The 23,151-nt window shown below is 36.3% G+C and overlaps 4 protein-coding genes across 5 annotated transcripts; 1 reads left to right on the top strand and 3 right to left on the bottom strand.

Annotated features, from left to right (window-relative positions):
• Nucleotides 1-3,694: 3,694 nt before the first annotated feature.
• Nucleotides 3,695-6,701, top strand: LOC133875285 (malate dehydrogenase, chloroplastic). 2 transcript variants are annotated; one of them, XM_062313368.1, is made up of 2 exons: nt 3,695-3,900; nt 5,057-6,701. In XM_062313368.1, exon 2 carries the CDS (start codon nt 5,065-5,067, stop codon nt 6,304-6,306), a length of 1,242 nt encoding a protein of 413 aa, XP_062169352.1. In that variant the 5' UTR covers nt 3,695-3,900; nt 5,057-5,064; the 3' UTR covers nt 6,307-6,701. The 2 variants fall into 2 exon arrangements, with proteins under 2 accessions (XP_062169352.1, XP_062169351.1); XM_062313367.1 differs by having other exon boundaries at nt 3,697-3,874.
• Nucleotides 6,702-7,732: 1,031 nt separating this feature from the next.
• On the bottom strand, nt 7,733-10,416 carry LOC133875669 (pentatricopeptide repeat-containing protein At3g47530). Its single transcript, XM_062313872.1, has one exon. The coding sequence runs from the start codon at nt 10,299-10,301 to the stop codon at nt 8,436-8,438; it is 1,866 nt and encodes a 621-aa protein (XP_062169856.1). The 5' UTR covers nt 10,302-10,416; the 3' UTR covers nt 7,733-8,435.
• Nucleotides 10,417-11,789: 1,373 nt separating this feature from the next.
• LOC133875129 (protein RKD2-like) lies at nt 11,790-13,201 on the bottom strand. The gene is made up of 4 exons (XM_062313143.1): nt 13,095-13,201; nt 12,835-12,977; nt 12,240-12,577; nt 11,790-12,122 (listed from the first exon to the last, which is right to left on the bottom strand). The coding sequence occupies exons 1-4, from the start codon at nt 13,199-13,201 to the stop codon at nt 11,790-11,792; spliced, it is 921 nt and encodes a 306-aa protein (XP_062169127.1).
• Nucleotides 13,202-16,018: 2,817 nt separating this feature from the next.
• On the bottom strand, nt 16,019-19,289 carry LOC133876510 (protein EMBRYO DEFECTIVE 514). Its single transcript, XM_062314799.1, has 2 exons — nt 18,779-19,289; nt 16,019-16,565 (listed from the first exon to the last, which is right to left on the bottom strand). The coding sequence occupies exons 1-2, from the start codon at nt 19,190-19,192 to the stop codon at nt 16,230-16,232; spliced, it is 750 nt and encodes a 249-aa protein (XP_062170783.1). The 5' UTR covers nt 19,193-19,289; the 3' UTR covers nt 16,019-16,229.
• Nucleotides 19,290-23,151: the final 3,862 nt, after the last annotated feature.

Consider the following 23,151-nt stretch of genomic DNA (forward strand, 5'->3'; position numbering starts at 1 on the left):
TTAAATATGAGGTTTACATGACACAACCGAAACGTTTTATAAAATAACAGTCAGAATACTTGCAAATTAAAGAATTCTATTTATGGGCTGTGATAGATCTCTCACCGGTGATATATTTTTTACAAGGTAATTGTTTTATTGTTTACTGAAAACCTTGTTAATTAGTATATATACCTTAAGGTCAGTGGGAGTACAGTAATCTTTCTAGTCCTATATGTAGATATTGTTTTTGCAAGTGGTGATTTAGGTTTGCTACATAAGGTTCATTTCACAAAACTTTGAAATGAAGGATTTGGGTGAAACCTCTTATGTCTTTTGACATAGAGATTCACATAGACATAAAGAATATTAACATTGTCTCGGAAGGCCTACATTGAAAAAGTTTTGGGAAGATTTAGAATGAAGGATTATGTACCTTCAGTAGCAATTAAGAGGGACTAATTAAATACAGATTAATGTCCCAAAAGGTATTGGAATAAGGGCAGATAAAAAGTTTTTTTTTAAAGCGTCTGCATTATGCATAACCATATGACTGACAATAAGAATATTGGGTCAATAAAGTGCTGCTCATAAAGTCTTGCGGTATATGCAAGAAACCAAGAAGTACAACTTAACCTAAGGATACCTTTCCATTTGAAGATGGTTAGTTGTTCAGATTTGAGTTTTGCTGATTGTGTAGATACTAGAAAGTCTATTTAGGGTATATATATTTTTTATTGAGAGATATATCTTAAAGATGCAGTATGCAGACTATGGTTGCTACGTCTACCAAGAAAGCTAAAATTCTAGCGTGCTATGAATTTGGTACCCAGGCATGATGGTTGAGACATTTTGTTGAAAGTCTCATTATTGTCGATTTTACAGTTAGACCATAAAGATACTCTGCGGTAATTCTACTATAATCTTCTTTTATAAGAATAAAGAGTAGAAGCAGAAGTAAATCGACATCAAGTATCTCAGTACGAGAGATAACATTAAGAGACATAAAGGGTCTATTGAGCATATAAATACTGAATTAATGATTGCGGATCCCATGACTTAAAGTTTACCGGTAAAGAAAGAATAAAGTCATGCGGAATATATGAGACTCATTAATTCATTTTCGATTGGTTTGTCTCTTTTTAGTCTATAGACATAAAGTTATGATAATAAAGATTTTGTGCACATTTGTTATTTTATCCATGAGGATAAATAAAGTTGGACCCGAATGACTTATAGGAAATTCATTCATAAAGCTTGATTATCCATAAGGTACTCATGTAAGGAGTGTTTTACATTGTGATACATGGAAGGGACGACCTAATTTTATAATGGTTTTACCGCCATGATTCGTGTGAAACATTTTTTATCTGAGTGGGAGGATTCCATAAGTGATTGGCCAAACTAAAGAACCTAATACCATAAGGTCATGTGTCATAAAGGCCAAGTGGGAGAATATAAGATATTATTCCCTTATGTGGCCTTTATATCACATTTTACGATGTTTGCTATGTTTATTATTTTTTTAATAAACATATACAGTATTATGATTATTTCTATTAATTTAGATTATCGTAAATATGGAATCGGTATTATAGTTATTTCTATTAATTTAGATTACCGTAAATATGGAATCGGTTAATTGATTTTAAAAATCAATTAACAATATTGTTTCCTTGATAGAAGGAAACAATACGGTATTTACCATTTGAGGGTCCCTAACCTAGCCTATAAATAGAGTGCCTGTGTACACCATCAGTACAACCATCAAGCAATAGGCATAGGTTAGAAGACACTTCATAATTTTGTTCTTAGAAGTTCTGGAGGAGTGCTTGAGCAACAATGGCCGGAGGTATGCCTAAAACTGTTCTATTTAATTTTCCGCTGCGCATGTTAGGTTAAAGAAATAATTGTTATTTAATTATTTCTAACATCCACGTCCAAGTAATGGCAAAGAGTGCTAAATCAACATTATGGATTTATAAAACTAAACAAGTTGTTGTTGTTAAAATATTTTATTCTCTAATATATATATTTTATTCTATGATTTATTTCCTATCTTAATTAGCCTAGGATTTCTTGTTCACAACTCTTCTCTATTTATACAGACTATTATAACACATTATCATACATGTAACAACTTAGAAAAAAAAACTTTAATCACATCTACGCTATCACTCTAAAAGGACTAGAGTTTCATTAGAATCACTTATAAAGCACATCTTCACTTAGTAATTATGCAATATGGAACTTAGCACCCATAAGTATCTTTATAAATCATCCTTACTCATTTCTTCTCAATATGGGATCGAAGCGTTACAATACACTTTAATATACAAGATGTAGCTTATACATGCATCCGCTTTCTCTTTCTCTTTTTTATACTTTACTCTTCAATATGTTTAACATTTGTAAATCACTTCAAAATGCAATTCAGATTCAACTAACAACAATAAAATCCACAAAACCCTAATCACCGATTTAATCCGTATTTCCCTTAATTATATACAAATAAATGTAAGTAACGAAAAAAGAAAAAGAAAAGAGAGACAAATTCCGTACCACTGGCATCCTGGTAGGTGGAGACAATGTCAATGTCTAATCGGAGGTGTAGGCCATTGTTAAATATCTACGAAGGAAGCAACGACAATGGGAGGTGTAGGCCATAGTTAAAGATCTACAAAGGAAGGAAGCAACGACAATCGGAGGAGTAGGCCATAGTTAAAGATCTACAAAGGAAGCAAAGACAACAAGTGATTATCGATGCAATATATGTAACAAAGCATTGTAAATTGAGTGTTAATTTAAAGGGATATGTCTGGATTTTGTGTATTTTAAACCCTATCCTTGCTGTTGGCATTCATAAGAAAGATGTTCATCTGTTTCAGAATTTTGTTTCTATTGCTTCTGATATTCTCTGGTTTCATAGAAACAGGCCCGGCGATGCATGATGATATTATTCCTAATGTCTTGCTTCTGCGCTTATTTTGTAGCTTATTGGATCGCGGTTAGACTTCATTCCGACTTATTTCTTCACGCTCATTCTTGTCCATATATAGTCGGAAATATCCCATTCTCTTTTAATTTTCACTTTCTTTTCGGAATGTATTTATAAAAAAAAAAAAAATAAATAAATAAAAAAAAAATTAAGAAATTAAAAAAAATTAAATTAAATTAAAAAGATGAGGTTGGTTGAGTTTAGAGGTACAGGTGCCAAGTTTTCTAATTAACAATTAACGAAGTAGGTCAACGAATTAGGTACCGACTTTCGGAGAATAAATAGAAAGAAAATGAAAATTAATAAGAGAGAGATGAAAGAAATCCAGCCAGCTTATCTCAATTAATTATATTTCAAGGGAAAAACTGTCACACAAAAAAGAAAAATAATTGAAATGAAGAAAAATTGGAATCTTATTAGATGCCTTCCTCCATCTTTTTGCTAAGATTATGTGAAACCATCTTACTTTTTACCAGATAATCAAAGAATAAGAAACAATAAAAAGGGTTTTACAGGCAATCATAATTCATAATTACCCTTTTTTTCTTTTCTTTTCTCTTTTTTTTTTTTTTTTTTTTTTTTTTTTTTTTTTTTTTATAATTATGTTCTTATTGTGTTGCACATTTTGACCCAAAAAATGATGAAAATGGAAAACCAAAAAAGGGCAGACAGAGAAGATTTAATCACAGCCGTTAAAGTGGGAAGGACGGAGGGAATATTACCGGATATTTGGTTTCATATATAAATGGCGTAGCGTAGTCCCAGCACCCAGGTGCTGAAAACCAGTGATTCGTACGAAGTCCAGAGACGGAGTTCCCAAACGAAAAGCCTTGAATAAAACAAGCGCCTCACCGAAGCCTCTCATTTCATTTCCACTCTTCTTGTCGAGATCTCGAGGTTTGGTGTTTCTCCGATTGCCAAAGGTTTTAGCATTCGCTACCTGCTTTAGCTTATCAGTTTGTTATCTTTTTTTTTTTGTTGTTCATTTGTTACTGTTTGTAGGAGCTCCTTTTCTCTTCTGGGAAGCTCTTGTTTGTGTGGTATGAGATTGCTTGTGATATTAACGGATCTGTTTGGGTTTGTTTGAATAATTGAATCTGGGTATATATCTCCGGATCTGGGTGACGTTTTGGAAGCGTGTTTATTGTTTGTGAAAGCAGAAGTTCCATTGCTTTTGCTTTTTGGAACACATCAAAAATTATGGAGTTGAAACAGTATTGAAGAACATACATGCATGTTCTACGGTTTTTGCTTTTTTCAGAAAAACAAGAATTATCTTTCAACGTTGTTTTGTTGGCGTAAAGCTTTTGATGTGATGGAATAGATGTGTGCATATAGAATGAAAAGGGAAAAGGTGTAGAAATTGTAGGGAAAGAAAGTTTTTAAACCCCAAAAAATTCAAAAAGATGTGATTTTTCAACTGTTTTATTGATGGGGTTTATTCATTTATGTGATATTGGGAAGATTTTAGGTCGTAGTGTCATCTCCCATTCATTTTAAAGCAACACTAATCTACAATTGGTCTTCCCACTTTGAAATTTCTGCAACAGAATAGAATTTCAGCCTTGCCTATTAGTTTATGTGTTCTTTTTTTCTGATTCATTATTAATTGTGCATTTGTGGAACCAGGGAATTGCAGGTCCATATTGATAGCTTTATAATCGGTAGATTTGAACCAAACTTCTACTTCTAATTGCAGGAGTTTATATATTTTCCCTATTTTGAAAATTTCATAACACTTATTACAGCCTTTCTGTGAACTTAATATACTTAGAGACAGCAAAATCTGGACTTATCATATTGTAAGGTTTTCTTTAGTAACTCTGAAATACGTAGTCCATGGATATGCTCGTCAAAAACATTTATGGGAATGAAACTACACATTTATTGGCTGCAGTTTGCGTACAAATTTCTTTCATTTGAAGCTTCTAATGTTTTTCAGCCCAATCGGAAGTGCTGTAGGTTTAAGTTTAGATTAGATCAGCGTAAGCAATAAGGATATTATTTTCAAGATTGAGTAATTAAGTGGTTCGGTTTATTGTCAGTGGATAAAGCCCTGATACTCTTCTTGTTCTACAGAGTGTGAAATGGCGGCAACATCAGCAGCAGCTAACTTTTCAATTGGAACAAATGTCTCCCTTGGCTGCAAAGTGCGCTCACTTCCTCAATCAAAGCCTTTTGGTGTGAGGTTTAACTCCCAGAACCCGCTAAAGAGTTTCAGTGGCCTCAAGGCTGGAATATCTGTGAGTTGTGAATCAGAGTCATCCTTCTTAAGCAAGGAAACTAGTGCAGCTCTTCGGGGATCTTTTGCCACAAAAGCCCAAAAGGAAAATCAAAGTTATCGGTATCACCTGCAGCCCCAGGCAACTTTTAAAGTGGCAGTTCTTGGAGCTGCTGGAGGGATAGGTCAACCACTGGCACTTCTTATCAAGATGTCCCCATTAGTTTCTACGTTGCACCTCTATGATATAGCAAATGTAAAGGGAGTTGCTGCTGATCTCAGTCACTGCAACACTCCTTCCCAAGTTCAGGATTTCACTGGACCTTCTGAGTTAGCGAATTGTTTGAAAGGTGTGAATGTTGTTGTTATACCTGCTGGAGTTCCAAGAAAGCCTGGTATGACTCGTGATGACCTCTTCAACATCAATGCCGGCATAGTTAAGAACTTGATTGAGGCTGTTGCTGATAACTGCCCTGATGCCTTCATCCACATTATCAGTAATCCAGTTAACTCAACAGTGCCAATTGCAGCAGAAATTCTGAAGCAGAAGGGTGTTTATGATCCAAAGAAGCTCTTTGGTGTTACAACACTGGATGTTGTGAGGGCAAACACATTTGTTGCTCAGAAGAAGAACCTAAAACTGATTGATGTTGATGTCCCTGTTGTTGGAGGACATGCCGGGATCACTATTCTACCTCTGCTATCAAGGACAAAGCCATCAGTTAGCTTTACTGATGAAGAAATTCAAGAGTTAACTGTTAGGATCCAAAATGCCGGGACTGAAGTTGTGGAGGCAAAAGCAGGTACTGGTTCTGCTACATTGTCAATGGCATATGCAGCAGCCAGATTTGTTGAGTCATCTCTTCGTGCACTTGATGGAGATGGGGATGTATATGAGTGCTCGTATGTTCAGTCAGATCTGACTGAGCTTCCATTCTTTGCATCAAGGGTTAAGCTTGGGAGGGATGGGGTTGAGGCTGTGATTTCCTCTGACCTCCAAGGGTTGACCGAATACGAGCAGAAGGCTCTGGAAGCCCTTAAGCCAGAGTTGAAGGCCAGCATTGAGAAGGGGATTGCGTTTACTCAGAAGCAAACAGTTTCCGCATAGAATTCAAGTATTTGGAGCCCTTACCTCATTATAACGTCTACTTTAGAGAAGTGACAATGTCTGGTTACTTTTTGCGGATATATCATTGAATCAGTACTTTAAGTTTTGTAGAATGATTTCTTTTTTTCACTTTTCACTCTCTTGAGGCCCTTTCAGTAAGAAGTTTTAGAGGTGGCTATATTGTTGTAGATTCTAAACATATAATTTTCTTACTGGGAGGATGTAGTAGTGATTGACAATTTTGGAATAACATGGCTGGTGCAATATACTAATGTCCAGTGGATGTGTATCAGCACAGATGTTTAATTAGTAGATTGGCAAATCAGTGCCAAAGTTTTCCGACTGTTGTATTCCTTTTATCGTATGTCAAAGAAGCTGAACTTCTTTTGTTTGAACCATGGAACTGTTACTGTTAATAGCTCTATCCTTGAATTTCTTTTTTGTTCAAGTTGTGATTTAAACCTCTGATGGGATAAGAAATATCTGTGATTGGTGATGAAGGGTGTCATATCGTAATTCAGATGTTAGAATGCATCATACGAAAGCATTGATGGAACAGAATAGCGAGCTCTGATTGGTATTCTTTGTGGATTCATCATTGAATGGAAGAAGATAACTTTTATAATTTGTGTTGAAACACCGCTTTGTTAAGGCAAGGCTTGTGCATAAATTGCAGAATCTTATGGGATGAGTAAGGCTTGCGACCTTTTGTGCACAAGACGCAAGCTAAGGTGTCACATCAATAATTGGGGACACATGTCACCCTAGTTTGCGTAACTTGAATCCTATATGCACATGGCACAAACCAAAGCCCTAGGATATCAATGATTCACTCTCCCAATCAAACAGAAGGTTTTGGGCATTTCGCTGTGTCATAATGCGGATTTCTGCACTAGCAAAAAATTAAAAAAAAAAACAAAAAAGGCTAATTTCTGAAATTGTGCTTTTGTGATTTTGTCCTTGAATCAGGCTAAGTTATCAAGGTTGTTAGCTATGGAGGCTATTGGGATATGGCCATCGAGTTGAAACCGTAATCGAACTCAAGAAAAGCCTTGTATGAAGGTAATTGGGTAATAAACAAATAAATCACATGCACCACCCTTGTCTAAAAGCAAGTAGGTATTAAACAAATAAATCAACCTTTAATTTTAAATAACTGCCCTGCAATCGAACTCAAGGAAGGCCTAAATTACATGCTCTAGACTTCCTGCACATCGAAGCAAAAGGAAGTCAGAATTTCTTTTTCTTCTTCTTCATATCAGACCTGTAGTTTTTTGTGGAAGTTATTCTGTGTCGTCTGCGCCTACTCTCTTTTCATGGTAGCTGCACTGCAAATTTATTATTCAATTAACCTGAGATTGTAACTAATTGCTTAGAACTTAATATGACATTGCTTTGCAGGCAAGCAATGTTCAAATCCACAGTCTACATCACAACAAAAAAAATCTTTCATTACAACCATCCAGTTCTAAGTCCTTTTCCCTGTCCCTTCTAATTGGGCATGAGCTTGTGCACTTTCTCTTGCAAACAAAACAATGAAGCCCCAAGGTATCTCAACAAAGTCTAGTTCCTTGAATAATTATTCGGTAATGATTCAAAGATCAAGGTCAAATTATCCATATCAAATACATCAACACAAAATTGTGTAGTTCAGATTTTTAAAGTAAACCTTTGACAGATATAGATTTCATTGCTTGGGCAATTGCTGTCTATGTAGTAAGAACTTCAAAATTGTCACTGCATCTTCACAAGGGACGTAAGCCATTTCCAAGGACTGGATCTTCTCTTCAACATTTGCAATCCAAATCAGAACACTACGGTTAGAAACAAGGCTGAACCTGGCATGTCAGAGACTGAGATAACAAAATTTGACAAATTAGTGATGGAAGCAGCCATCCAACAGATTGCGTTGAAACCGAAATCACTGTGTGTCATGACATAAACGGCATGTTGTTGTTATTCTAGCCCTTGAAATGCTGAGTGAATATGCCCGGGCAAAGACATATGCTTCTCTGCCCCAAACTCACACAACAGGACTAGTGTACACACGAGCCTGCCATTGCATCTCTAGCAAACACAGTTGCCTCACAGTAAATTTGTGTAGTGTGTTTCTCCAACCCCAGATATCCTTACCAATAATCATTGCAGGAGCATTGTCCCTCTTTGAAATGATGAAACCGGGTGCGATCTCTAACAATCACTTCTCGGTTATAAACCCCTGAGAGAACCTTTGCAAAATTGTGGCAATCAACACAGGTACGAAGATTCTTGGCCACTCTGATCGTTGTGCCAGGTGGAGTTGTAAGAACCCCAAAAGCAATAGCTAATTTTTCACTGTGATAAGAGAGTGCGATCCCTTTTTCTTCGGCACCCAAATTGTGCAATTCAGAGTAAATATCAGCAACATAACCAGCTATCTTCAGCTGCTGATTAATCTCATCCAGCATCTCATAAATCTCATCCTTCCGTGGATGTGAAACATCATCCACAACAAACTCATGTACTACTCCTTTCAATACAATCGTGCTACAGCCAGGTGTAGTTTGGATTGCTTTCTCCTGCATAAATTTCCTCACTTCCATTACCTTCTCCCAGTTGCCAGCCGAGGAATAAATGTTCAACAACAGAGCATAATCTCCAGCTTCTTGAGCCTTAAGTTCAATTAAATGTCCAATCACTTGTTCCCCAAGGGTAACATGGCCATGAATTCTGCAAGCGCCAAGTAAGGTCCTCCATATTGTCAGATCTGGCTTGAATCGCATTGACATTATGAGCTGGTAGGCCTCATCGAGCAAACCAGCACGACTCAAGATATCTACCATACACCCATAATGATGAATATTAGGGAATATCCCAAACTCTTTGCTCATACAATCAAAAAACATCCTTCCTTCATCAACCAATCCGCAGTGACTGCAAGCAGAAAGAACTCCAGTAAAGGTCTGATCATCAGGCTGAACACCCATTTTCTGCATCTCCCAAAATGCTTCGATAGCATCTCTCCCATGCCCATTCATGGCTAAACCAGAAATCATTGCACTCCACGAAATCACATTGGTACTGCGCATTCCCTTAAACACCCCATAAGCCTTATCCAAACACCCACACCGCGAATACATCGCTATAAGAGAGTTACACAAATTGGAAGCATCACCATAACCATGCTCTTCAATGTAACTATGAATCCTTTCACCAAATTCCAACGCATTCAAGCGGGCGCACGCTTGCAAAAGAAGTAAACACGTAACATCATCGGGTTCACATCCATCACTGCCACTCTGCATCATATCAAAAAAACCCAAGGCGTCCCTGGTCCTGTTATTACGTATACAGCAAGAAATCAAAACATTCCAAGCAACAGTATCTCTTTCAGGTATCTCATCAAACACTTTACATGCTTCATCACACTTCTCTCGACACGAATAAAGGTCCATCAAAGTAGTGAGCAATAGGCTATCTGATTGATTCCCATCTCTCAAAATCGTAGCATGAACCTGAACTCCCCCTAACAGAGAAGAAAGTTTGATACAAGACTTAATAGCAAACGAAGACGACAAGGGGTTCGCGCGCAGGCCTTGACGTTTCATTTCTCGGTACATGAAAAACCCCTCCAGAGGTGAATTGCTCACAGAGTAGGCTCTGATCATGGTGTTGTAGTGAGATACCAATGGGTTCGAGATTTGAGTAAAGAACTGGCGGGAATAGTCTACGTCTCGTACGGGAGAGAGAGCCAGGCGGGACAAGAAATTGAGGGAAATGGCGGGGTCTTGAAGGAGACTTGTACGGACAATGCGGGCGTGGATTTGGAGCAAATGGGTCTTCTGGGTGCACGATTTTATGAGAGAAAGCAGTTGCGTTTGTTGTTGTTCGTGTCTTTGGGTTTGAGTTTGAGTGTCAGAGATGGGTTTTGTAGGGATTTTCAGTGGTTTTTGAGGTTTTTGAGAGGCACAACATGCAATGGCAGTTAGCGAGCGGCGGTGCAGAAATGTTGCCATTAAAATTGAAAAGTGGAGTTGTTTTCATTCTTTGCCTTCAGATTGGTTATATAATTTGAGTTCATGTCTCTTTTCGCTTACGCCTGAACCTCTCTCACTGTAAAACGACTTCATGTCTATTGGGAATATAGTATTATTGTACGTGGTCAATCTAAATTGAGGTATTTACGTATCACGTGATTTTTACATGCATTTTACGTGACCTTTTAAGGATAAATATCACATATTTTTATTTATCTTATTAGAAATGCATATAAAAATCATATATTTTAAAAATAATTTTTAATAGCCAATGCCAAACTTTGTCATGATTTCTCTTTTTAGTATATTACCTTCAATATATATACATTACAATTCAAGAACCCCCAATTTAAATAGATTTTTAAATATGTATAAAAATTCAACTATCAATTTATTAGATTTGATTATCGAATCAATGTAATTAATTATTGCAATAATGTGATCTACTTTTAATAATCAATCTCTTTAAGAGGTCTAAAGCGAACCACATTTCATCATTTGTCGTAAAAACCCATTTTACTTTGGATTATAAGTCCTAAAAATCATTTGACTAAGAATGCTAGGGAATTTCACTTCCTTTTTAAGGTGCGTTTAGTATTATGATTTTATAAACAAAATATATACAATTTTATATAAATTATATCTTAAAAAATAAATCATTTAAAATTATACTTTTAAAACATTACGATTTGAAAACGCATAAATTTTGTAAACTTATTTTTAACAACAACAAAAGCGCAGGAGATTAAAAAAAAAAAAAAAAAAAAGTAAATTACTGGAAGCATATGTGTCTCTTCCCCACTGGTTCTTCAGTTTACTTTCTTCCTTGACATCGGTTTACTTCAAAACAACCAAAGGGTGGGGTAGCTTCATATCAATCTTTATGAAAATTTATAAATGCTAATTAATGCCACTCACATTATTCAAAAAAAGATAATAATAATAATAATAATGCAAGCAAAACGTACGTTAAAAACAATGAAAATGATTCTTTTGAAATTACAGGGCAAAGGAAAAAGATGAGGCCAAGTGTTTATAGAGGAATTTTCTCCAAACTGGTAGGTAGCCATACGTACAAACGGCCACCCAAAGTGTTCCTTAATTAAGTGACTATCAAACAGTCATCCAAGTGTTCTTTAATCAAGAACAGATGCTGTCTGCATCAATGGCTGCTATTAGGTGATCATATTACTGTGGAATGGTTCATCCCACGATTGAAGAACACATGGAAACAGATTGTCATTTGGATCCCCACTTGTTTGGGGGCCGGGAAAATTCGTCCAAAAGACAAGTACTGCATGTAGTAACATCGATCCAATTAATATAAAGTTTTTGGTGCAATAAATTAAACTTTTGGAAACCTTCATTCATAACATCTATCGATGTTTAGGCACGTGGATAACCAATCCAAGAATGGTCTTTTTCTTAATTTTCTGCTTGAAGAAGTTTTAGATCAGACTAGTTGTATTACAACATTATGCTACTGCTAGATGAAAAGGAGTCCAACAACAGAGATTTCTCTTCTTCTTCTTCTTCTTCTTCTTCTTCATCCATTCTCTGATCATTAGCCATGACATCATCCACACTTCCTCGATTGCTGCTAGAGCAAGATAGTGACTCCATACCCATGAGCCTTCTCCTCTTATAGTTAGCTTTAAAACAAGCTTGCCTAAGCCGCTTCGTATTGTCCTCAAGTTGCAAATCTGGGAATTCCTCCAACATCTTCTTCTCCCTCTCCAATATCTCCAAGGCATCCCTCAGCTTTGCTTCACTCTCTTCTCCTTCTTCTCTACCCAACTCCTGCATATATATAACCACACACATACATGCATTATTATGCATACATACATCATCCATATATATTGCTATATGTATAGTACAACAAGTTTTATTCAACAAAACAGAGAAATATGGTACCTTTACATTCCTGATAAGGGTTTGGAGGCTCATCAGCTTCCTGTGAGGCCACCTACGAATACCCAATTCCCTACTTCTTTTTTTCAGAAGTGTCAAGCCGACATTAAGCTCTTTTGCAGCCTGCGTTATAGGCATGTAAAAGTACTGGGAAATGGCTTTCTTAGATAACAAGCTAGAAGTACTGCTGCATCTCTCTTCCCTGGACCTCTTCATCTTCCCCTCTACTCTCGCTTCCTTCATGCCTTTCTTTCCATTGTTACACAACACTAAAGCCTGGTTTTCAGCCTCAAACCCACCACCTATCTCATTCCAAACTCCATAACCACAGAAAATATCACCTGCAATACAATGGAGAGACTGTTCAGTTAAAAGCCTGAACGAAAAAGGTATACCTGTATTAATTTAGAACCCCAAGGGTTGGCTTTAGTGGTAAGTTATGAAAATCGCGTGTAAGGTTGACCCTTCAGCGCAAATAATTCATTGCTAGCAGAAGTTCGTGCTTTACTTGATCTGTGTAGAGGGGGTGTCTCAAACTTCGGTTATCAAAAAGAAAAAAAGTAAACATATATTTAGAATTATATATGATGTTGGTCACCTTGGATGACGCTTGTGGTTGGCTGAAGAATATCAACGGGAGCAGAAAGAGGGTCTGTAGGAAAGGACTCCGTCAAAGGAACAGCATCAAGGAAGCTCTCTTGTATGGGCAAGTCATATTGCCAATCCAACGAAGAATACCCACTACGTATCACATAAATTAAATAGTTATATGAGAAAAGAGAAATTAAAAGTAGCCGTTTGCAGTATCTAAATTTGATAATTGTTTTGAAAGAAGAAGAGAATAGCTAGGAAGAATACCTTAAGTCTAGTGAAGGCATTTCAGTTGGAAAGAGGACGAAGGGGTCGTCATCTGTGTAGACCAGATCATGCTTAGACCACCAACCATTGAGTGTCTGACTCGCCATTTTTTAGAGAGAGAGAGAGAGAGAGGAAAACAGAGAGGATTATGAGGAGGCAGGGGAATATGGATATTTCTTGTTTTCAGGTGTGAGAGTAATGGCATTAGTTGGCAACTTAGTACGGGAATGGAGGCCGCCATTAGCCATATATATCATCAACTCTATTAATGCTAATTAATAATCAATATTGCAAAACTATGATTAAATTGGAGAACGTGCAGCGGCCATGCATGAATCAGTGGCCGCCCGTGTGTGCATGTGTGAGTTACAATGCGGCAAATAAATGACAAACTATATATATTGACCCGACCCATCCACCAGGTTGCCGAGCCGACATCGCCGAGTTACAGTGAGCTTCGTGATCAGCTTTGTGCCTTGAACAAGTCACGAAGAAGATGAACAGTCATAACAACACGTCACACTGCGTGCCACGTATACTCTATCTTCTAGGAAATAGCTTTGGACATGGGAGTGGTTGGGTGCAAGCAAGCGTGCGTGCGTGCTTGATGAGTATATCTTTGGACGCCTTGGCACAATGATATGATTATCTACCAGCCGACTTTTCCTGACCCTGTTTAATTATTACACTGCGATAAATGTGATCAGATTTCGGTTGTTTTTTTTTTTTCCTTAATATTCCGGCGTTGAGAGGAGAAGAGATATTATTACTAAGGATCTCCCTGTAACGTACTGTTCAAGCAATCATATAAGACAAGGGCGGCCTTAATCATTTGATTAGGGTTAAAGAGAAGTTAGTGGGAGTGGAGGAGTGGAGGAGTTACAGTTCCAAAATTTACTTGTATTTATATATCTCGTAAATGCAAATGAGTGGCACATGATTGCCCACTATATATATTGTTGTATTATTGGCCTTTTAAAAGACTGCTATTAGCCAATTAAAAAAAAAAAAACTGTTATTAGGATTTAGGTTTTAGGGCTTTATAGTTTATACTACAAAAAAATCAGGACTTTAGTGTTGCTTGAATAGTGTCGTTTGCTCAAAGGCGTTAAACATAGGATCAAAAATTTGGAATAGCGTCGTTTACTGTTCAAACAAATAATGTCATTTGACCTCAAACGACACTAAAATACATATATATATATATATATATATATATATATATTTGTGCAAAACCTGATTTACAAAATTCAAAAATTCATATCTTCAAAACCTGATATACAATCTCAAGTTCATACAAATATATGATCTCAAGTCCAAAACAAATAATCTCCAAATCAAAACTTATAATGGACAAATCACAACTCAAGTCCAGCTCAAGTTCAAGTCCATTCAAACATTCAAAAGCTGATATACAATCTCAAGTATATCCTATACATTAGGGTTTAGGGTTTAGAGGTTAGGGTTTTAGGGTTTAGGGTTTAAATTTAGGGTTTGTGGCTTGTGGTTTAGGATTTTAGGGTTTAAGGTTATAGGGTTTAGGGTTTGTGGCTTGGGTTTAGGGTTTTAGGGTTTAAGGTTATAGGGTTTAAGGTTTTAGGGTTTAGGAGTTTAGGATTTAGGGGTTAGGGGTTTAGGAGTTTGGGTTTGAGGTTTTAGGGTTTTAAAGTCTTTTGGTTTAGGGTTTAGGGGTTAGGGTTTGAGGGTTTGATCGTTTAGGGTTGAGGGTTTAGGGTTTTAGGATTTTGGGTTTTTGGTGTTTGGGTGTTGGGTTTTGGGTTTGAGGATCTAGGGTTTAGGGTTTTGGATTTGAGGATTTAGGGTTTAGAATTTAAGGTTTTGGGTTTGGGGGTTTTAGGGTATGGGGTTAGGGGTTTAGAGTTTAGGGGTTTAGTATTTTGGGTTTTGGGTTTGAGGATCTAAGGTTTTGGGTTTTGGGTTTTGGGGCTTTAGGTTTTAGGGTTTTGAGTTTTGGGTTTTGGGTTGAGGTTTTAGGGTTTAGGATTTAGGTCTCATTTGGTTCCCGGAATAGACCCTTAGAATGAAAATTCTAATGGAATAGTCATTTCTTTGTTTGGTAAGAGTCTATTCCATAAAATAATTATTCCCATTAGAATGACTATTCACTTAAGAAGATGAGTACTTATTCCCTTAAAAAAAAAAAAAGAGGAATAGCTATAAATAAAAAAATAAAATTGCTTCTTTTTTTTTTTTTTTTTTTAATAATTTGAGTGTTTTTTAACTTTTTTTTTAAAATAATAATAATAATAATAATAATGTGAGGCCCTTTTAGTAATTTTTATTGGATTTCAATTAAAAAATATGAGTTGTTACTAAACTAAAGAGTATAAATAGTCATTCCATTCCACTGTCTTTTATTCCTAGTAATAACTATTCCATTTCTCTATGGAATATTCATTCCACAAATCAAACGAGACTTTTGAATTTGATGGTTTTGGGTTTACAGTATAAGGTTTGAGGGTGTAAGAGTTGAGGGTTTAGGATTTGAAGGTTTTAGAGATTAGGGTTTGAGGGGTTAAGATTTTATGATTTAGGGTTTGAGGGTCTAGGGTTTTGGAGTTTAGAGTTTAGATTTTAGGATTTGGTATTTATAAATGAGAGAAAAGCTACACACAGTTCCTCTATCTACTTTCTTAATCAGGGTTTATGCTAAAAAAGCTCGATAGATTGCTGCATAATAGGTTTCAAACATCAAAAGAATAAAAAAAGAATAATAATATAATCAATTCATTCTCCGTTCATTTTTATTGACAATGTAGGCATTGTTGAACATAACATTTGCCGGAGAAGACAGGAGCACAGAATTCTTTTACCGAGTTTACACCACCATCCATAGTTTAGAAAGTGAATAATGAATATCCAGAAAATTCACAGCATTGTTGCAAAGAGCCATGCAGCATAGGTATCTTGCAATCTTAAAACTCTATAAACGCCCTTTCAGCATCCAGAGTGAAAGCCAAATATAAAAAACTCACTTTAAATATCAATATCAACTAGAATAAAGTAGAGATCAAAAAGTATTAGAAGGATAAAACTGAAAAAATCAGATGTTTCTTCTACAAACTCTTTCCGCCATAAACCTAAACCCACCTCTTGTAAATTAAACAGGGTACCTCAGTTCCTTGACTTACCCCCTCTTCCACGGCCACGCCCCCCACCTCTTCCACCATGCCCACCACCTCTTCCACCATGACCCTTACCACCTCTGCCACCAAACGCCTTATTGCCATCAGATTTTATCTTCATCTCTTCTGGCAGGGGTAGTATATGATCAACACACTTCCTGAAGCTGAAGTCGTCAACAGATTCATCAACCCTAATGAGGAAGAAGCACCTACTTTTCCACTCAGGATGGTATCGCACTTGAAAAGCATCAATCCCTCCCCCGATCTTTTTATCTGGCTCTTGATGACCCTTCTTAAGCAAGTCCATCAACACCATGTGCTCGTACTACAATACAAAATGAACAAGGATATGAATTTTACAGAAATTAATCCTAATCGAATGCATTATACAATTCAAGTATGGCAATTACGCTTCTCTATGTTTAAATTTATGAATGTAAAGCCATAGGCTTGAGTTGGTAATTATTAGCAAATTGTCTGGCTAGCATTTCAGAATAAGTTTTCTTCCTTTCGAAGCAAAAATTAAAACGCGCGCGCGTAGACACAAACACACATGGGCAGAGACGGAAGCAGGACGGTTGGACGGCAGGGGCTAAAATAGTTAAGCAGTGTATTCTGTTAATCACTTTGTAATGCAGCCTTTAGCTTTTTCATTCGTGGAGCTTCGAAGTTTGAGGCCTCATCAATACATTATCAAAAGCCTAGTTTTGAAACAGAAAGAAATTTTGTAACATTTGTGATAGGTCCAGTAATCAATGAAATTATGACTGAATAGCCCAATTTTGCGACTAAACAAAGAATGCAACATTCAATCTGCAAAGCAAGATTTCATCGATTTACACAATTTCAACAAAACTTTTTCTTAATCTTTTTAAGTAAATAACAATTTCAGAACAGCAAGACAAACAAAAATTATATTAAGAGCAAAACTAAATTATACACGAACTTCTCTACAGTGACGAATAGCAATAAAGGAGAATAACAGAACAGTCAGTTGACGGATACCAAATTCTTGTTCTACAGCACAAAATAGAGGGAGATTCTCAGATATACAAAGATAAGACAATGAACCCTCTAAATATCAGATGAGACTCCTAGGTAAAAAACCAAAAGATGCTCCATCCACTGAGCTCCAGAAAGAATATGATTTTACTTCTACAGATGCCATGCAAGTCATCTACAGAATCTTCCATAAAGATGCAGACAATGCCAAACTGGGAACCGTTATAAAGGACACAAATCAAAAAGAGTTGTTCAACATGCCAAAGATCTACCACAAGATAGACAAAGATAGACAAATGATTCCTCAACATAGACATTTTTATTAAAACCTTAAAAAAGAAAACTGGACCAAAGTGGGATATGCATATTGTTCCTCCTTTACAAACAATCCTATCTTTCCTTAAAGCTAAGGTCACAAATAAGGGACAAACAATGAGAGTTCAGAACCACACTTCATAATATTTCTAGAGATACATAGAAGAAATTTTTACCTGGTCAACAATTACCATATAAGTTATGAAATACTTGCAATACAAATACAAAAATATAACCCTACCACTTTGATGACGATACATGGAACTATACAAGACAAGCCCACAACTAACTGAGTCGAACTATAGTTGAATGGACAATGTTTATCTTCATTACTCCTGCTTGCCCGTAATCTAATTTAGTACCTAAAATTCCACATCATTCGATTCATAACACGTCAAATAGAAGCTACAAAACTTCCTATTCGGAACAAACAGAGGTCTACAGCTAACCCTGCTTCAAAACACAGAATTTCACACCTAGGTTTCTAATTAACCAGAACCTAAACCTGTACAATCGCAATGTAATGAATTCAGGACCAGCCATCTATTAAACATCCAACTCTAATTCCACAAGAACAAATGCATGAATATGGAAACAAAAATGGATAGTACTTGCTACTATTAAATTGAGGAACTAAATATTCAAATGATTCAAACTATCCAACAATCACGTGAAAGAATAAAAGCCCACAAGAACATAAACGGGGAACTGAAAAGAACCATAAAATCAATACTCGCTACTTTTTTTTGAAAAAAAAAATGCTAATTACACAACAACGACTAACCAATATAATAATGCTCCTGTATAAAATTAACTCAGGATAATGAAAGAGTACTTGCAGATTTCCTTTTTTCTTTCTTTTCACTCTGCCGAGGGACAGGATTTTATTAGTTAAGCACACGAAAAAGACACATCAAACTATCAAAAGTTTGAAACTTTGATAAAAATAAAAAAAAAAAAAAATAACCCTGTCTGGTTGCTACGAAAACCATAGAAAACACAATAAATACTTGAATTTCAGTTATTTTTTTAATAAAACAAACCCACAGAACCGCCCCAAAGTAAAGCCCAAAAACATCAATGTCCCTTTTCTTACCTCTTCCTCCAGTTTCTGAGCAACAAACGCAAATAATACATTTAAAAACACACACACACACAAACACAAAACCTCAACTCAGCAACCAAACATAATTTTAAACAACAAAAGAAATATATTATTACCTTGTTGAGATTGAGGTTTGGAGGCCAGTAATGGAGAATCTTGTAGAAGTAATCGAACATCTCCACCGACGACCCAAACTCCTTCGCACCCAAGTTGACCCGACCCCCCGCCTCCTCCTCGCCATCCCCGAGCTTCTCCAACCGCTCTTCTTCCACGGACCTATCCACCCTCTGCCTCTTATTCGAAACGGCGTCGTCTTCTTCTCCTTCCTCTTCCTCTTCCTCTTCTTCAGCCCCTTCCTCTCTCACTCGCTTCGAGTTCGCGTCACCGTTCGGCGCCGCCGAGTCGACCCCTTTGTCGTCACCATCCTTCGGATCCCGTTCGGGTCCGACGGCCTCGAGTTCCATGTCTTGGGCGGCTGAGTTGGCTTCGGCGAGCTCTGGTGCGGTCTCTTCGGCCATGGCTATGAGCATTGAGCGAACAACACAGAGTCTAAAACCCTAAAAATTGAGTTTCGTTTAAAAGCTTGTGAATCACCGGGTTATGATGTTCACTTCGGTCCCAACCCGTTTTTCCGGAATCCTTGTCGGACTCGGGCTTTGTTTTCCTTTTCCTCATTTTATTTTATTTTAGAGAATTTTTATTTTATTATTATTATTATTTTTTTATATAAGTAAGAGTAATATCATTAAAAACTAAAGCGCAATCAAATACACAGAGAGTATACAATAAAGGCAATTAAGAAGAAGAAGAAACAAAACAAGAAAATCATTAAAACTAATCACTAAAAATATGAAAAATGCAGTCGTCCAATAGTACAAATAATGAAAAAAAAAAAAAATGAGTTTCTCTATGGTTCTTTCTTTGACATCGAACTATCTATCGTTGCGTTCTCTCCACAAGCACCACATAAGGCAACAAGGAACCATCTTCCACATGACCGCACTCCGAAGGCGACCTCCCATCCACCAGCAAGCGAATAAATCTTCCACCCGAAGTGGCATAACCTAAGATAGACTAAAGTGACTAAAGATGGCATTCCAAAGAGCTCGTGCAATCTCACAATGGAGAAGGAGGTAATCCACAGACTTCCCATTCATTTTGCACATGCAACATTTATCAATCACAATGACACGTTTCTTTCTGAGATTGTCCAAGGTAAGAATCTTTCCTAGCGCTGCTGTTCAAGCGAAGAAAGCCACTTTCACCCCCTTACATGTGGCAACTTTGACCAAACACATGTTCAACATCGAGAGGAAAATGTTCATCATCGTCCAAGGAACTTGTTCTGATACCATGTCATTTGAGCTTTACTCTTCTACAAAAGGCACATTAAAGAAAGAGGTTTGCTCAAGGCTTATAAGGCCCACAACCCAGACATACTTTGGCAATGTGAGACTCTTAACACGTCCCCTCACGTATTGTACTATTGTCCAAATACGTGTATAATGAAAGGGAAGGCCCAACATTGTCCAAGGTCATTAATGATCCTCATTCTCTCCTCTATTGTCAAAACCACTTAACAGAAAGAACTTTCGGATCCTAAGAATGAATTCCATATAGTGATAGATGATAATTTATAAAGTGCACGTAAAATATTTACTGCATCACCATTTTATAGACCGGATTGAAAAAAAGTTTCTCCTACCAAGTTTAAAAGAAATTTTTGACCAACTTTCTAATATCTCTTAATGTAAAAAGCGTTTCTTATCTTATACTAAGAAAGCTGAGTTATCTAAGTAATATATCTTTTTTTTATTCAATGCGGGGAAGGGAGAAAGAGGAAAATAAAAAAACAAAGGCGACAAAGCCATCATAGAACAGTTGAGAATGAGTCAAATAAATAAATGAATCGGCTCGTCAAAGGAACAAGGACAGTCAAAGAAGGTGGTTAGTGATGTGGTCTTTTGTTTACCAAAATATATCAATAATAAATAACCACTCGCAATAGGACGAATCCTTGTAGGATAAGGCTATAGAGAGGGTGTCGAACCTCAAGGACTACAGGGGTATTGCTATCAAGTTTATGAAGATTAAAAATAACTAATGAAAAGATTGTTGAATTTGTAATTAACTAAAGTGCATAAAAATAAACGTAAAAGAGAATTGAAATATAAGAGAGAGAAAAAGAGTAGAGTATTGACTTCACCGCTATCCGCACATCAATGGTTAATCATATTTAATTAGAGAAATTCATTCTATGCATGCTATAAATAAACAAGAAATTACCATATTAAAGCATAAGTATAATCCATCTTCGGTTGGCACGGACCGTCCACCTAACCACTAAGATGCGGTACGACCCGTCTTCCCTAGGCATGGATTAGCTACGTCTTTAATAGGATACATACAATCAATGAAAAAGTATAACCCATCTTCGGTTGGCACGAATCGTCTACCTAAATTACACTAAACTAGGGTGTAGTACGATTCATCTTCCCTAGGCATGGCCTATCTAATTCTCTTGATCATATGTCAATTAAACCCGTTGTATAATCATCATTCTCATAATCACAGAAAATAAGAATGATTTGTGTTCAATAAAGGTAAAAAGCTTTCTAAGACAAGAGAAGAATTCTACCAATATTGATTATGAATTGAAGAACAATTGCATTAAAAGATGAAGAACAATATCAAATTGTAGCAATTCTCATAATTATACAACCAACATGCATAAACTAAAATTCTCTAAATTAAAATACAATCAAACCATTGTGCTTGGATAGGGCTACATCAATACCCTACAAAGGTTTTTAGCCGCTCATGAAGTTGCTGCAATGGCCTCTTGCCATGATTACTTCTCTTCAACTCTTCAAGCCTTCAAGAAGTTTTTCTCTCCGTAGCAGTGTCTTTTCTCAATGTTTTTTTAAGGCCTAGAAGCTCTTGCCATTCCAGAAAAATCGTCTCTTGAGTCTTCTTGTCCAAGTAGGAGATTGAAACTTCAATCCAAGTAGGAAAAGGATTCCAAATTCGGCCAGAATTGTGGTCCTTTATTGCGAGGCGATTTTGATATAGTAAACGTCCGAATTTAGGAAAAGCTATTTCTGACATATTTGTTGGAATTTTTATTATCTTTCCAACGCCACTAATTTTATCGCAATCCAATATCTGATGCAAAAGTTATGATTAAAACACTGAGACATGTGCAGAATCCAAATTTGAACCCAATCCGATTTTGACTCTTATTAGAGAAATTCCGATTTAATCCTTCACTTGATTTGATTAAACTTAACCACATCATATAGGTATTCTATTATGATTGGTTAAGCTTAAACATATCTTCTAGGTCTTCTTAAAGTGTACTTTAAGCCCAAAAAGCATGAAATTAATTGCATCTTTATTTAAAACTTGAAAACATTAAAACAACACAAAATTAAACAAATAACAATGCTAAGGAATTAACATATATAAGTTAAGGGGCTTGAATGTGTAACATTCAACGCTTATCACACCCCCAAACTTACATATTGCTAGTCCCTTAGCAATACAAAACAAGAAATAAAACTGAAAAACAACGGAATAAATCCTTCTTTCGTGGGATGTACGATTGCATTTAGCGTATGCAACAAGCCTTTTAAACCTCTAGGACTCCCTAGTGGACGAGTGAAGTCTCGTAAGGGTTTGCCAGAAATGATACCCACAAACATTGTTCCTACCATGTTATCCCCAAGAATGCAGCATCATAAAAATAATGGTTCTCATTCATTAGCAAGCTTAACAAAATAAACTCCATCTTCACAATTTCAGGGAACAAAAAATTAAGCTACTAACATGGCATTATGAGATATCACAAGATTCAACTAGTGTAAAGTGAACTTAACACATAGTCATGAGGTTTCAAAACTAATTTCAATCATGAATGGTTCAACACTCAAAATTCGTTGGACTCCCCATTAGATAAAACAACCAAGGCATATATATATTTTATTATTTTTATATATGCAGGCTGTGCAATGCTTAGCTCCCTTAAGCTTTCTAATTGACCCATGTAACGAGTGTTAGGTCAATGACTCCCAAACCAGATGGTTTTAGGGCACTAGGTGTAAAACACCCTAAAGACTTACTAACTCGAGTCAAAAAGGCTACGAAGCTAAACTTAACCATTTATCAATCAAGGTAAACTTCCACCTTTTGACGCGAATACTCAATGCTTAATGAGGCAAGAGATCCGGTTACTCAGTGAAAAGCTCAAAGTAATCAATATTATTATTCTTTTATTTCTTTCTTTCTTTCTTTCTTTCTTCTTTTTTTTATTTTTTTTTTATTTTTTTTTTATGCCAAGGTTATTCCTCCAATAAGTTACCCAGCTGCATCTAAGATATTGATAACAGACATAACTGATTTCAAATTTCATACCCCACAGACTACATGCTAGTGTGCTTGTGAGAATCAAATTGAAACAAGTAATATCTCATGCTGCCAAAGAAATTAA

This window comes from Alnus glutinosa, chromosome 8, assembly GCF_958979055.1.
Source record: "Alnus glutinosa chromosome 8, dhAlnGlut1.1, whole genome shotgun sequence".
Classification (NCBI taxonomy): Eukaryota; Viridiplantae; Streptophyta; class Magnoliopsida; order Fagales; family Betulaceae; genus Alnus; species Alnus glutinosa.

Coding starts and splice junctions, on each gene's coding strand:
- LOC133875285 (XM_062313368.1), top strand. CDS start 5,065: ATGGCGGCAACATCAGCAGCAGCTAACTTTTCAATTGGAACAAATGTC.
- LOC133876510 (XM_062314799.1), bottom strand. CDS start 19,192: ATGCTCATAGCCATGGCCGAAGAGACCGCACCAGAGCTCGCCGAAGCC. Junction 16,566..18,778: donor CAAACCTCAATCTCAACAAG/GTAATAATATAT, acceptor TTTGTATTGTAG/TACGAGCACATGGTGTTGAT.
- LOC133875669 (XM_062313872.1), bottom strand. CDS start 10,301: ATGGCAACATTTCTGCACCGCCGCTCGCTAACTGCCATTGCATGTTGT.
- LOC133875129 (XM_062313143.1), bottom strand. CDS start 13,201: ATGGCGAGTCAGACACTCAATGGTTGGTGGTCTAAGCATGATCTGGTC. Junction 12,978..13,094: donor ATGCCTTCACTAGACTTAAG/GTATTCTTCCTA, acceptor TGTGATACGTAG/TGGGTATTCTTCGTTGGATT. Junction 12,578..12,834: donor AACCACAAGCGTCATCCAAG/GTGACCAACATC, acceptor ATTGTATTGCAG/GTGATATTTTCTGTGGTTAT.